The sequence below is a fragment of the Taudactylus pleione genome, unplaced genomic scaffold (assembly GCF_031769625.1).
Source record: "Taudactylus pleione unplaced genomic scaffold, aTauple2 ptg000145l, whole genome shotgun sequence".
In the NCBI taxonomy this organism is placed as follows: domain Eukaryota; kingdom Metazoa; phylum Chordata; class Amphibia; order Anura; family Myobatrachidae; genus Taudactylus; species Taudactylus pleione.
Window position 1 is genome coordinate 376,203 of NW_028284547.1, and position 12,424 is coordinate 388,626.

Below are 12,424 nucleotides of genomic sequence, written 5' to 3' on the forward strand. Positions count from 1 at the left end.
CCCATTACTAAAGAGACATATAGTAGTTTGTGTTTAGATCAGACCTAATACCAAGGAGACATCTAGCAGTAAAAGATTAGAATTCACCTGATACCAAAATGACATCTAGTAGTGAGGAACTGGACCAAACCCATTACCAATCAACTATCTAATAATGAGTAACTAGACTAGACCTAATAACAAAGAGACATCTAGTAGTGAAGGATTAGACTGAACCTAATACCAAAGAGACATCTAGTAGTGAAGGATTAGACTGAACCTAATACCAAAGAGACATCTAGTAGTGGGGAACTAGACTAGACTAGACAGCAAAAAGACATCTAGCAGTGACTGGCTGGACCAGGCTTATTACTGTAGCGATATATACTATTGGCTATATCAGTAGAATGATGACTACGACCAAGATCTATAATAAGGAGAAATATAATAAATTGATGCTGGTAAAATCCAAAGTTATCTGGACCTTTTTCAAATGATATAAAATCAAAATTTCTACTTCAGGGTCCATAGGGGTCCACAGGGTGACCTTGGGGTATAGCTGGATCCTGGATCCTCGGGCACCACGGAGTTAAAGCTTTTAGCTGCTCCCAGGATGCACTTGGGTCCAACCTCCCCTATACCCCGCCCCCGAGCCACAGGCACCTCAGTTTTAGATGGTGCCCGGCCGGAGTCGGGTCACCCTGCGGGGTGGGCTGCAGGAGCAGCCCCCTAAAGCTTTTAATTTTTTATTGAACTTAGTTAAATTTATTTATTTTTTACTATTAGTTTTTTCTCTAGAGCAGCAGCGCTGGGCTGTCTGTACAGACGCCCACGCTGCCGCTCCTTCTCCCTGCTGGCGCCGCGACGCCAGCACTGAACTGGGGATCGCGGCGGGGGAAGCCAGAGTCTGTACTAGCCGGACTCTGGCTTCCCCCGGGACTGCTGCCGGAAGACACCGGGGAGATCAGGTAAGCCGCGCACCGCTGATTAGCGGCGGTGCGCGGGTTCCTTGTAAATGCAGTCCCATGCCCCCGGTCTAGGGGACAGACCGGGGGCGCTAGCGGTGGCGGCGGGCCCCCCCTCCAGCGGAGGCATACCCCGCCAGACCACTAGACCACCAGGGTTAATATCGCGGCAAGCGGGATGCCGGCAACCCGGGGGTTAATATGCTAGCCAGGGGAGGAAGCCTTCCCTGTCTAGCGGCTCCTCCCCTCAGCTCAGCGCGCCTTTCAGCTCGGAGTCTGGCGTCGCTGAGCTGCAGATACTCGGCCACTCCTCCTCTGAGGTCTCCAGCGGCCATTTTCTTACTGGCAGCGTGGATACTCTCAGGGAGCACGCGGACCGGTCCCCCTGTGTACCTCTCCCCTGCAGAAGGACAGTGTACACAGCACTATAGCCCTCCCAGACACTGAATCTGGGAGGTTGATTGTAGTGGAAAGGTGCAGTGAGTATATCTTCCTGCATGGTATGTGACTTTTGCTAGTGCTGCCTGTCTGTGTCTTTTTTCTACTTACTGTCAGCCTGTACCTATCCCTTTCCTTCTCCTACAAGCCCTACAGGTGTGCGGGGGAAGGGTGTTTCTACTGACCTCACCTATATAGATCACGTATTTGTGAGGTCCGTCACATACAGTTGTGTGCTACACAGTACCATATTGTGGGCTGTTGTTCAGCACACTGGTGAGTGCGCACGTTTTCTTCCTAAGTCATGTCTGAGGAGGAGAATGAGCACTCCGGGGCTCCAGCATTGTTCTCCTGCAGGCGCTGTTCTGCAGGAGTGGATAGGGAGGATTTGTCACAGGACGGCCTGTGCGGACGGTGCCAGGCGGTCCCTGGTACGTCTAAACCTCCCATTTCGCAGGAGCCACCATGGGCGATGTTTTCCCAGGTGCTGGTGTCCATCGCGGACCGTCTGTCGGTCCCGACTGCCGCCCCTACTAGGGCGTTGCCCCAGCCTGCCATCCCCCATTCCCCGGGTGTCCCACAATTATTGCAGACTCCCCCGGGGTCTCAGCCTGTTGGTCCCTATGCGGGGTTGCCAATGTATATTCAGTCCACCCCTGTGGCACAGCCGGCTGTGGTGCCGTTTCAGGCTCCTGTGACAGCTCCTCCACCCTGGGTGGATGCGCTTTCCCACACTGTCCAAGATTTGGCGGCAGCATCTTCGGCTTTTCAGTCGATGTTGCGCAGTGACGTGCCCTCCAGGGCGTCTAAACGCTCAGTCATGGCACAGGCTGCGCATCTTTCGGATTCTGAGGGGTTCTCGGATGATGGTGAGGTACAGGATGACTCAGCCTCAGATGCCTCAGTCCAGGAGGTAGACACTAAGTCTTCCATCAATGTGCGGGCTCTGGTTAAGGCGGTGCGGGCTATTCTTCTGATTGAGGATGAGGCACCCGCTCCCAAGTCAAGGTATCCTAGTTTTAAAAAAGCTAAGGTTACTTCTACAGCGTTCCCCTTGTCTGATCAGTTGACTGATCACATGGCGGTGGCCTGGCAGACGCCCAGTAAGCGTTTCCTGCCACAGAAACGCTTGGCGTCCAATTATCCATTCCCGGAAGCGCATTGTAAGAAATGGGAAACTCCGCCTGCAGTCGATTCCCATGTAACACGCCTCATCAGGAGTGCTACTTTGCCATTGCCGTCTATATCCTCGCTGAAGGATCCTACGGACAGGAAGGTGGAGACTTGTCTAAAGTCTATTTATTCTCTCTCAGGGGCTGTAGCCCGGCCGTCCATGGCCATCTCCTGGGTGGCCAAGGCCATTGAGGGGTGGGCCAACGCCTTGGAGGACACGTTTACGGATGAATCTCCGGACGTCCAGGGGGCGTTGTTAGGACAGATGAGAGATGCCGCCTCCTACATTGGAGAAGCATCTTTGGATGCTAGCCTGTTGACCTCTAGGGTTTCGGCGGCAGCAGTGTCTGCTCGTAGATCCTTGTGGTTGCGGTCTTGGAGAGCAGACGCGGATTCAAAGAAAGGCTTGGAGGCCTTACCTTTTAATGGGGAATTACTATTTGGTCCGGACCTGGACAAAATAGTAGATACCCTGGCAAAATCCAAGTCAGCCTTCCTCCCTTCAGCTACTACACCTGCTAAGGTCCGGAGCTCGGCGTTTCGTTCCTTTCGGGTTCAGGGCAAGGCAAAGGGTCAGTCCTTCCCGAGGCAGTCCGCACCCAAGACCGCCACAAAGCCAAAGAAGCAAGCCTGGAGTGCTAGGCGCCCTTCTTCCAAGCCAGAAGATAAGCCTTCTGCGTGATGGGACGGGCCTCCCTCTGGGGGACCCCAGAGTGGGAGGCCGACTTCTTCAATTCGCCCAGTGCTGGCACAATACCACCACGGATGCCTGGGTGCGAGAAGTGGTCTCCCAGGGGTACGCCCTGTCTTTTCGGCACAGGCCGCCTTGCCAGTTTTTTTGCACAAGTCCTTCTCAGGACAAAACCAAGGCCTTGCAGGTTCAGGAAGCCATAGAGGCCTTGCTGACGGCGGGGGTCATTATACCCGTACCACAGTCTCAACGTGGGATGGGATATTACTCTACGCTGTTTCTGGTGCAGAAACCCAATGGCTCTCATCGCCCCATCCTCAATTTGAAGTCCCTGAACAGGTTTCTCAGGGTTCCCAAATTCAGGATGGAAACTTTGCGTTCCATCATACTGGCGATGGAACCGGGGGATTATATGGTCTCCCTGGATATCCAGGACGCCTACCTCCATGTGCCTATAGCAACATCGCACCAAAGGTTTCTGCGGTTTGCTATTCTCCACAACCACTACCAATTCAGGGCTCTACCCTTTGGTCTCTCCACGGCACCAAGGGTATTTACCAAGGTGATGGCGGTCATGGCGGCTCACCTTCGGAGCCAGGGGATACGGTTGCTACCGTATCTAGACGACCTCCTCTTGCTGGCAAGCTCCCCGGAGGTACTGATCCAGCATCTCCACCTGACGGTCGCTTGTCTACAGGCGCACGGCTGGTTGATCAACTGGAAGAAATCCTCCCTCATCCCATCACAACGGATGGTTCATTTGGGGGCCCTGCTGGACTCTCGTCAGCAACGGATTTTTCTGACTCCTCCTTACAGCTGCGGATTCACAGTTGTCTGAGCAGTGGCAGAGTGTCGGTGCACTCAGCGATGAGAGTTTTGGGGTCCATGGTGTCGGCATTCGACATGGTGGAGTTTGCCCAGTTCCATTCCAGGCCCCTGCAGGGGCTGATTCTTTCAGAATGGAACGGATTGCCACACAGGATCCGCTCTCAGATGCTGGTGTTGTCCTCGGAGGTGCGTCTGTCCCTAGCCTGGTGGCTGCAGACAGCGCATCTCCTGGAGGGGCGCCCCTTTTGGATCCCGGAATGGGTTCTGCTCACGACAGATGCCAGTCTCCGGGGTTGGGGGGCGGTGACAGGCTCCTTGTCACTTCAGGGTCGTTGGTCGGCGGAGGAAGCGATTCTCCCCATCAACATCCTGGAACTGCGGGCAGTATACAGAGCCCTGCAGTCGTCCGGCACCGCTCTTCACGGAAGGGCCGTTCAGGTGCAGTCAGACAACGCCACCACGGTGGCGTACATCAATCACCAGGGAGGGACTCGCAGTCGAGCTGCGATGTCGGAGGTGTCCCGCGTCCTGGCTTGGGCGGAGCGCTATCTTCCAGCTCTCTCGGCAGTTTTCATCCCAGGAGTCCTCAATTGGGAGGCAGACTTCCTCAGCCGTTACGATGTGCATCCCGGGGAATGGTCGCTTCATCCAGAGGTATTCCAACTACTCGTGGACAAGTGGGGGCTGCCAGAGCTGGACCTGATGGCGTCCCGTTACAATCACAAGCTGCCTGTGTACGGGTCAAGGACAAGGGACGCAGGCGCAAGTCTGATAGACGCGCTGTCGGTGAAATGGCTGTTTCAACTGGCTTACTTGTTCCCTCCGATATCTCTGCTGCCTCGGGTCCTGCGCAAGTTCAAACAGGACGGAGGCACACTGATCCTGGTGGCCCCAGCGTGGCCCAGAAGGCCGTGGTACTCCGATCTGCGGAGCCTGTCCATCGACGCTCCGTACCTCCTACCTCAACGGCGGGACCTGTTGTCTCAGGGGCCCTGTCTTCACCCGGATCTGGGTCGACTATCTTTGACGGCGTGGCTCTTGAGACAGCCGTCCTGAGGTCTCGGGGCTTTTCTAGCTCCGTTATTACCACCATGCTGAGGGCGCGCAAGCCTACTTCCGCGAGGATCTATCACAGAGTGTGGCACACTTACTTTCAGTGGTGCGAGGCCAGAAACTATGATCCCCAGGTGTTCCGAGTTTCGCGTATTCTGGCTTTCCTTCAGTCCGGTTTGGACTTAGGATTACGTCTTTCTTCACTGAAGGTACACGTGTCTGGTCTGTCGGTGTGGTTCCAGCGCAGGATCGCTGCTATGCCGGACGTACACACCTTTTTCCAGGGTGTTTTGAGAATCCAGCCTCCCTTTGTGCCACCTGTGGCCCCGTGGGATTTGGCGGTGGTTCTTAGGGCCTTACAGGGTCCTCCTTTTGAGCCCTTGGAGTCAGTGGAGCTCAAGTGGCTAACTTTTAAAACTGTTTTCCTCTTGGCAATTGCTTCTGCCAGGAGGGTTTCAGATTTGGGGGCGCTTTCTTGTCGTCCCCCTTTTCTGATTTTTCATCAGGACAGAGCGGTGCTTCGCACTCGTCCTGATTTCCTGCCTAAGGTGGTTTCCAGGTTCCACATTAATCAGGAAATTGTTGTACCAGCCTTTCAGTCACCTGATCTTTCGGCTGGGGAGACTTCCTTAGACGTTGTAAGGGCACTCCAGGTTTATGTGGACCGGACTAGTTCTGTGAGGAAGTCGGATTCTTTGTTTATCCTCTTTGGTTTTCACAAGAGGGGTTGGCCTGCCAACAAACAGACTCTAGCCCGTTGGCTTCGTTCTGTTATTATTGAGGCTTATATGCAGGAGGGTTTAGCTGTTCCAGCCTCTGTTAAGGCTCATTCCACTCGGTCCGTGGGCCCTTCTTGGGCTGCTAGCCGTGGCGCCTCTGCTGTTCAGCTCTGTAAGGCGGCCACCTGGTCTTCCATTCAGACCTTTTTGAGGTTCTATGCGTTTGACACCTTTGCCTCTCAGGATGCATCCTTTGGGCGCCGGGTTCTCCTATCAGCACAGGAGCGTCCCCGCCCTTAGTTGGACTGCTTTGGGACATCCCCAAGGTCACCCTGTGGACCCCTATGGACCCTGAAGTAGAAAACAAGAGATATGGTAAGAACTTACCTTTGTTATCTCTGTTTCTACGAAGTCCATAGGGTCCACAGGGCACCCGCCCTGACGCACCTGGCTTCATAAGGGCTCTGTGACTGGTCACCGGTTTTCCGTCTCCCATTTCTGTGAGTATGGTTCTTGTGTGTTCCAGTCTTCCTTCTCTCTGTTTCGTCTCCTCCTCCGGCCTGGGCTGCTTACCAACTGAGGTGCCTGTGGCTCGGGGGCGGGGTATAGGGGAGGTTGGACCCAAGTGCATCCTGGGAGCAGCTAAAAGCTTTAACTCCGTGGTGCCCGAGGATCCAGGATCCAGCTATACCCCAAGGTCACCCTGTGGACCCTATGGACTTCGTAGAAACAGAGATAACAAAGGTAAGTTCTTACCATATCTCTTGTTATTAGGTGCAGTAAACCAATATATGACAGCTATGTTGTATAATTAACAAAATAAGATAAATACAATAAGAATGAAATGGATGTAATAAATAATGATGATACAAATAATGAAACTGTCCTTTCCTGAGTTATCTCGGATAACTGGACTATTTATATTCCGATGAAGCAGAACCCAACATTACAAGTAAATCATTTCTATATCTTTAATGGAAGCAATCTCCTAGCTTAAAATGTCAAACTTGACTGACGCGTTTCTCCGTGGGTTTCATCAGAGGAAGTTATATATTATAATTGTAAACATTTCTGAGTTCTGCATAACCTCCCCTGTAATGCAATATTCATATCACCTAATGTGAAACGCGTAGGGACAATGCTGCACCTGTTATCTTGTAGCGAGTGAGTGTCCGTAGAAAGTATTAGCAGATTGGCTGAGGCAGAGAGAAGATGAGAGCATTGAGGAGGGGAAGACAAATGACTAATAAGGTATTTCCGTGCTTGCCAGGTGATGTACTCCACATTGTGCTATTTGTCATTGCCGGCTTGATCCCAGTTGCCGCAATCATCGTGGTGTCCATATACCATCGAAGGTAAGGGAACTTCTTTTTATAGCATATAATGGTCTTTACAAAACTACAAATAAAATAGAGGCTTTGCGTGGTGCATATGCAAATCTATATGACTAGTACAAAATATAAATAAAATGTATTTATGTATTCTCAATAAATCTCTGATGTACCATCAAATCAGTGTTAATCAGTAACATATAAAGCTAAATTATTCAAAAGAGTTCTCCATAAAGTCCTTGTGGCCATATAGATGTTAATAAATACGCATGAATACACAGTCTGTGAAGTTAATCTTAGTTCAATTGAATACAGCAGTTATTAGTAGTAGCTAATCTTGTTATTAGTAGCAAATTAAGAATTACTGTAGCAGCAAGGAATAGGCGGCTTGAATGATCACCAAGCAGCGGTACTCATAGGTTCTGATTAAATCTTAGAGTTACCTCCGTGGCTGTCATTAGTGTCTCCTACTACTGTTGGAGCTCTCCTGTGATGCAGTTGCGCGAGGTTCCTGTTGAGTAAAGGATACTTCTGGTGAAACCGCGAGCTGCACGGTGAAGGAGCTGCAAAGTTGGGTGACGCACTTCTCCGCGGGTTTCGTCAGATGAATATTATGGCACTTGTGAACCTTAAACACTCTCACTAAGTTCTGTTATTTCCCCTCAGGTTCCTCAAGAGCAAGGCTTGGCCGAATATCCCTACCCCAGAGCATCACTTTAAGGAACTGTACACAACCCACAAAGGGAATTTTAAGGTAACAACAAGATCCCTTGTTGAATGTGGTATGACTTTGTATATGTCCTCTCCACCTAAGGGTTGCTTGCTGATGTGTTTTATTATTTGTATGCAGCTGTGGTTAGACCAGACCGACTCCTACTTCATGTGGATCTCTAGGAATATCTTTCATGAAGGCACTATCTCTTCTGTGGAAGTGCTGTCTGAGCTTCCTATTGCAACGCCAACCCTCCCGCCTTCTGTACAACTACCACCCAAGGACAGTTATGTGAGTTTGGATGAGAATATGATGCCCCACTTCTCATCATGGGTGGTCTCTCAAAGGCAAGGCCAGGCACAGAGGGAACAGCCCAGTACAGCAGTTGTGCCTACTCAGGAGAAGACCTTGAGGACAGAGGCGAGACCAAAAGAGCCCGATATGAGGGAAGAAGCCAGCGATAAGGTGTGGGCTGTGGATGAGGGCAAAAGAGAGGTTCCTAACAGTGTGCCGGGATGTAGGAACATTGCAAGGGAGGACTCCCTGAATTCAGAGGAAGGGAAACAGAGCCCAGGATCCAGCTTTGAGTACACAGTTCTGGAGACATGTGATGGTCTCTTATCCCCAAGAACACGATCCATACCCCCTCGGCAGCCTCTAAAGTATGCATACCTACTTATGTCTGACTCAGGGGATGAAACTCATCCACCGTCTTCAAATTTTTACCAGAACAGTCCCTGTGCCCAAATTTTATCCCCAGTCTACTCCCAGTGCTGCTAATAACTGTGTTCCTGATGGAAAGAGAAGACACAGACAAGGCAACTGGGAAAACGGAGCTTTCCATGGCCAAACAAAACCCTGGCTGACATATGTAGAGGATGAGGAGATAAAAATAAGGTTGATGACAACAGTCTGTGGACATTCAGAGATAATGTGGATTGTAAATCTAATAACACTATGAGGGGGAATTCTATAACAGTGGAAGAATAGAACCTGAAATGGTCTTCCTGTATTCTCCTTAGTCTATAATATTATGTCGCCATTTCCAAGGCACTTCCAAGTCTTATGTTAATGAGCATAGAGTGGTAACGTAATACCACAGTGAGATGTTACTTTTACAAAACGCATGTTATGTAGGTTTCTTTACATATTTCTTTTTTTGATTTAGTTCTCTACGCTTAAAAAAATAGTATGAGGAGAAAAGAGAACAACTACAAAAAACGTCTGATTTTACGGGAAAGGAACAAACACTAAGGGGGGGAGGTTTCTGTCATGATCTAACAACAAAAAAAGGCATTAGAGGATATTTTAAGATTTCTTCACTTTTATAGAATATAGCCCCTTATATCTCTGCATAAAAAAAGCTAATTACTGCCAGACATTTATTATGTACATAATTAGTCACTGAGTGGTTATAATTTTCTGAAGAGAAATACGTTCCGCTATATACATAGATAGTGTAAATAGAAGATAGAGTGTCTTTTGCTATTATATAGACTGTAAGTCCCTCCATAGACTTTGATGAACCGAGCGGAATGGAGCTGGGGAGTATACAGATTTCCCATTCAAGACCCTCGGTTATAACCCCTGTGTTACCCCACTACGCCTCCATGCATGCATGTTGTGATCACCACAATCCATGCACAGAATTCAAGTCACAGCATGAGAACACCCTGTTTACCCATCATGCTCAGCCAATCTCTAGCCGCATATAGCTTAGGTAACCTTGCAAGCGCAAATTGCATTAAAACAAATTGTTCTCTACCAGCAAATCAGTGTTAAACCCTGTTTTGACAGTGCTGTAGACAAACAATTACTTGTAATAAATACCTAATGACAAATATCACACACATTTTACGATAAAATAAAAAAAATGCACACGATGTCTGCACATACTATAGGAAGCCATTTTGAGGGCTGAACCCGTTATACAGGAGATGGAGGATTTAAAAAATCACTATAATCCAGTCATATCAGTAAGGCATTGCTTCCTGCATTCTGAATATTGTCTCAGCCCACAAAATGGCTGCCTCCGCCATGTGTATGCTGTGGGTGCCAATGAGACGTCAATAAATAATAATTCTTAGAGAGAGTAAATGTGAATATGTATATATGTATGCCTATCAGAGGCTCATTATAGCAGGTTATTCACCACAGTGAGATCTTCGGAATATAGTCCTACTTTGTCAATACATTCGATACTAACGGTGTGCAGTATGTGTATATAAATATATATATATATATATATATATATATATATATATAGCCTAGGGCTTTTATATGGTTGGTAATCTCTAGTGTCCATATCATTTGCAGTAGGGTGTGCATTATCTCCTATATCACTGCTGTAGGTCTCTACCTGTATCCACAGTCTTGCAATGTAAATGTTCCCCTACAATCCTGCTTATAATGCTGCAAACTATCTAAAGGCTTCTCCGCACGTCTTCCACCTCATGGTATAGATTCTGTGTTTTGTTTTGTTTGTTTTTTTTATAAATACATTTTGTAATAAACATTTTTATTTTTTACCAAAGGTGCAATTAATGGTGTAATTGTAATGTGATCAGTGAGGAGGCAGAGGACGCAGCACAGGCTGGGTGCACTGTCCTTCATGGTATGTAGTCATTATGTCAACATATGATTTTAGGGTTAGGCTGCAACTAGGGTTTAGGGTTAGATTAGGGTTAGGACGCAATTATGGTCAGATTAGGGTTAAACTGTAATTAGGATTAGGGTAAAAGTAGGGCGTACTTGCCCACCCTCTCCATTCGGCCGGGAGCCTCCCGAAAATCGCGTGCTGCACCTGCCTCCCTGGAAGGGCAGGCAACCCTCATCCGGCCCCCCTCTGTTGTAGATGCCCTGCAGCGGGGTGGGGGGGTGACGCGTTTCGCACTGAATTGCGTCATCGTGGCCCTGCACCCTGCTATACAATGCCGTTCTTTCGGCATTGTTAAATAAGGGCTTGGTCGCAATGATGCAATTGCGTGGTCACCCTCCATGCTCCACCCCCTTTACGGTAACCCAGGGTCTACTCTAAGTACTCTCCTCAAATCCAAGCGAACGTGGCCTCTGAAGCTTTGGAATTGCGATTGGGATCGCAGCAGCATTCCCAGACACACCCGCAGTGTCGGACTGGGGCACAAAGGGCCCACCGGGGGAATGCGGAGATAGGGGCCCATACTTAGGGGTGTGGCCATCATTCACAGAGGCTTGGCTACCCATCAGAGATTGCATGGTCTGGGCCCTATTAAATAAATATATATATAGTAAATATTGTTAGTGCATGTTGTTGATGATGTACTAGACTAATAACAGAAATGCATTGCAGAAAATACACCATAGTCCTGTGCAGTATAATGTAACATATGTATCATGTATAATTCAAGTGCACAGTCTGGAACCTGATCCCTAGAGGAGGGATGGGCCTTCGGGCAGTGGGGTGGGGCCCTCCAGGGGTTTCCCCTCTACCCCTGTGGGCTAGTCCGACCCTGCACACCTGTGACACTCCCCTAAAACGCCTATGAAAAGGCTGCTCCTTGCGATCACTTTAGGTCACCTCCCGGTCTCACCCTGAAACGCTCAGGCATAGCAAACCCCTCCTCAAGTGTTGGCGATACCGTACGTAATTGTGAACGGCATAGGACACTTGGATTTGCACGTGTGCAGTAAGGGATTCCTGGACCATTCACACATGTGCAGTAGCAAAACATCGCTCAACTGTGTAAATATATATCGGCACTGCGCCCGTCTCTCAATCAGGCCCATAGGGGTCTATTTACTATGCAGTGTTAGGAGACAATGTGAAAAGTGATAAGAAAGTGATAGGGTGCCAGCCAATCAGCTCCCAACTGTCATTTTTCAAACACAGCCTGTGATGACAGTTGGGAGCTGATTGGCTGGTACCTTATCACTTTCTTATCACTTTTCACTCTGTCTCCTAACACTGCTTAGTAACTAGACCCCTTAAGCTGGTCACACACTAGACCAACTTTCATCCAACCAGCCAACTAGTTGATTGGTTGGAATGAAAATCTGGTAACGGATAGGAGTAAATGATGATCAGCAATTTGCTCCTAAATGCCAGAAAACAAATGAAAATGGCCGTCAGACAAGTTTGTTAAATGTTTGATCAAAACAATTTGTTCAAACAACAATTTTTAGACCATTTTCCAGCGTTGGGAGCAAATTGCTGATTGTCATTTGCTTTCATCCCTTTCCAGATTTTCATTCCAACCAATCAACTAGTTGGATGGTTGGATGTAAGTTGGTCTAGTGTGTGGCCAGCTTTAGTCTGTAGAGGGCAAGCCACGCTTTTGCTTTGCGTGGCAGAAATTGACAACTTGAAATGATCCACAGAAAAACAATATCATATAAACTGGTACCACCAACTTTAACGTGACATTTTCAGTATTAAATTTTTCCCTGGTCACTTTTTAATTTCCCATAATGCTCACTGTATCACTATGGACAACGTGTTTTAGTTGCGTAACTGCTAGGTGCTACATTCCACAAAAGACAGCTACCTTGCCAAGTGC

At 48.7% G+C, this 12,424-nt stretch overlaps 1 protein-coding gene across 1 annotated transcript in view; it reads left to right on the forward strand.

Moving 5' to 3' along the window:
• The window catches only part of EPOR (erythropoietin receptor), a 31,759-nt gene extending 22,790 nt beyond the window's left edge, over positions 1-8,969 (forward strand). The window contains exons 6-8 of the mRNA XM_088474002.1: positions 7,117-7,201; positions 7,844-7,931; positions 8,028-8,969. Coding sequence (XP_088330128.1) covers positions 7,117-7,201; positions 7,844-7,931; positions 8,028-8,669 — 815 coding nt within the window. The 3' untranslated portion in view covers positions 8,670-8,969. The remainder of the gene's footprint in view (positions 1-7,116; positions 7,202-7,843; positions 7,932-8,027) is intronic.
• The last annotated feature ends 3,455 nt before the right edge of the window (positions 8,970-12,424 follow it).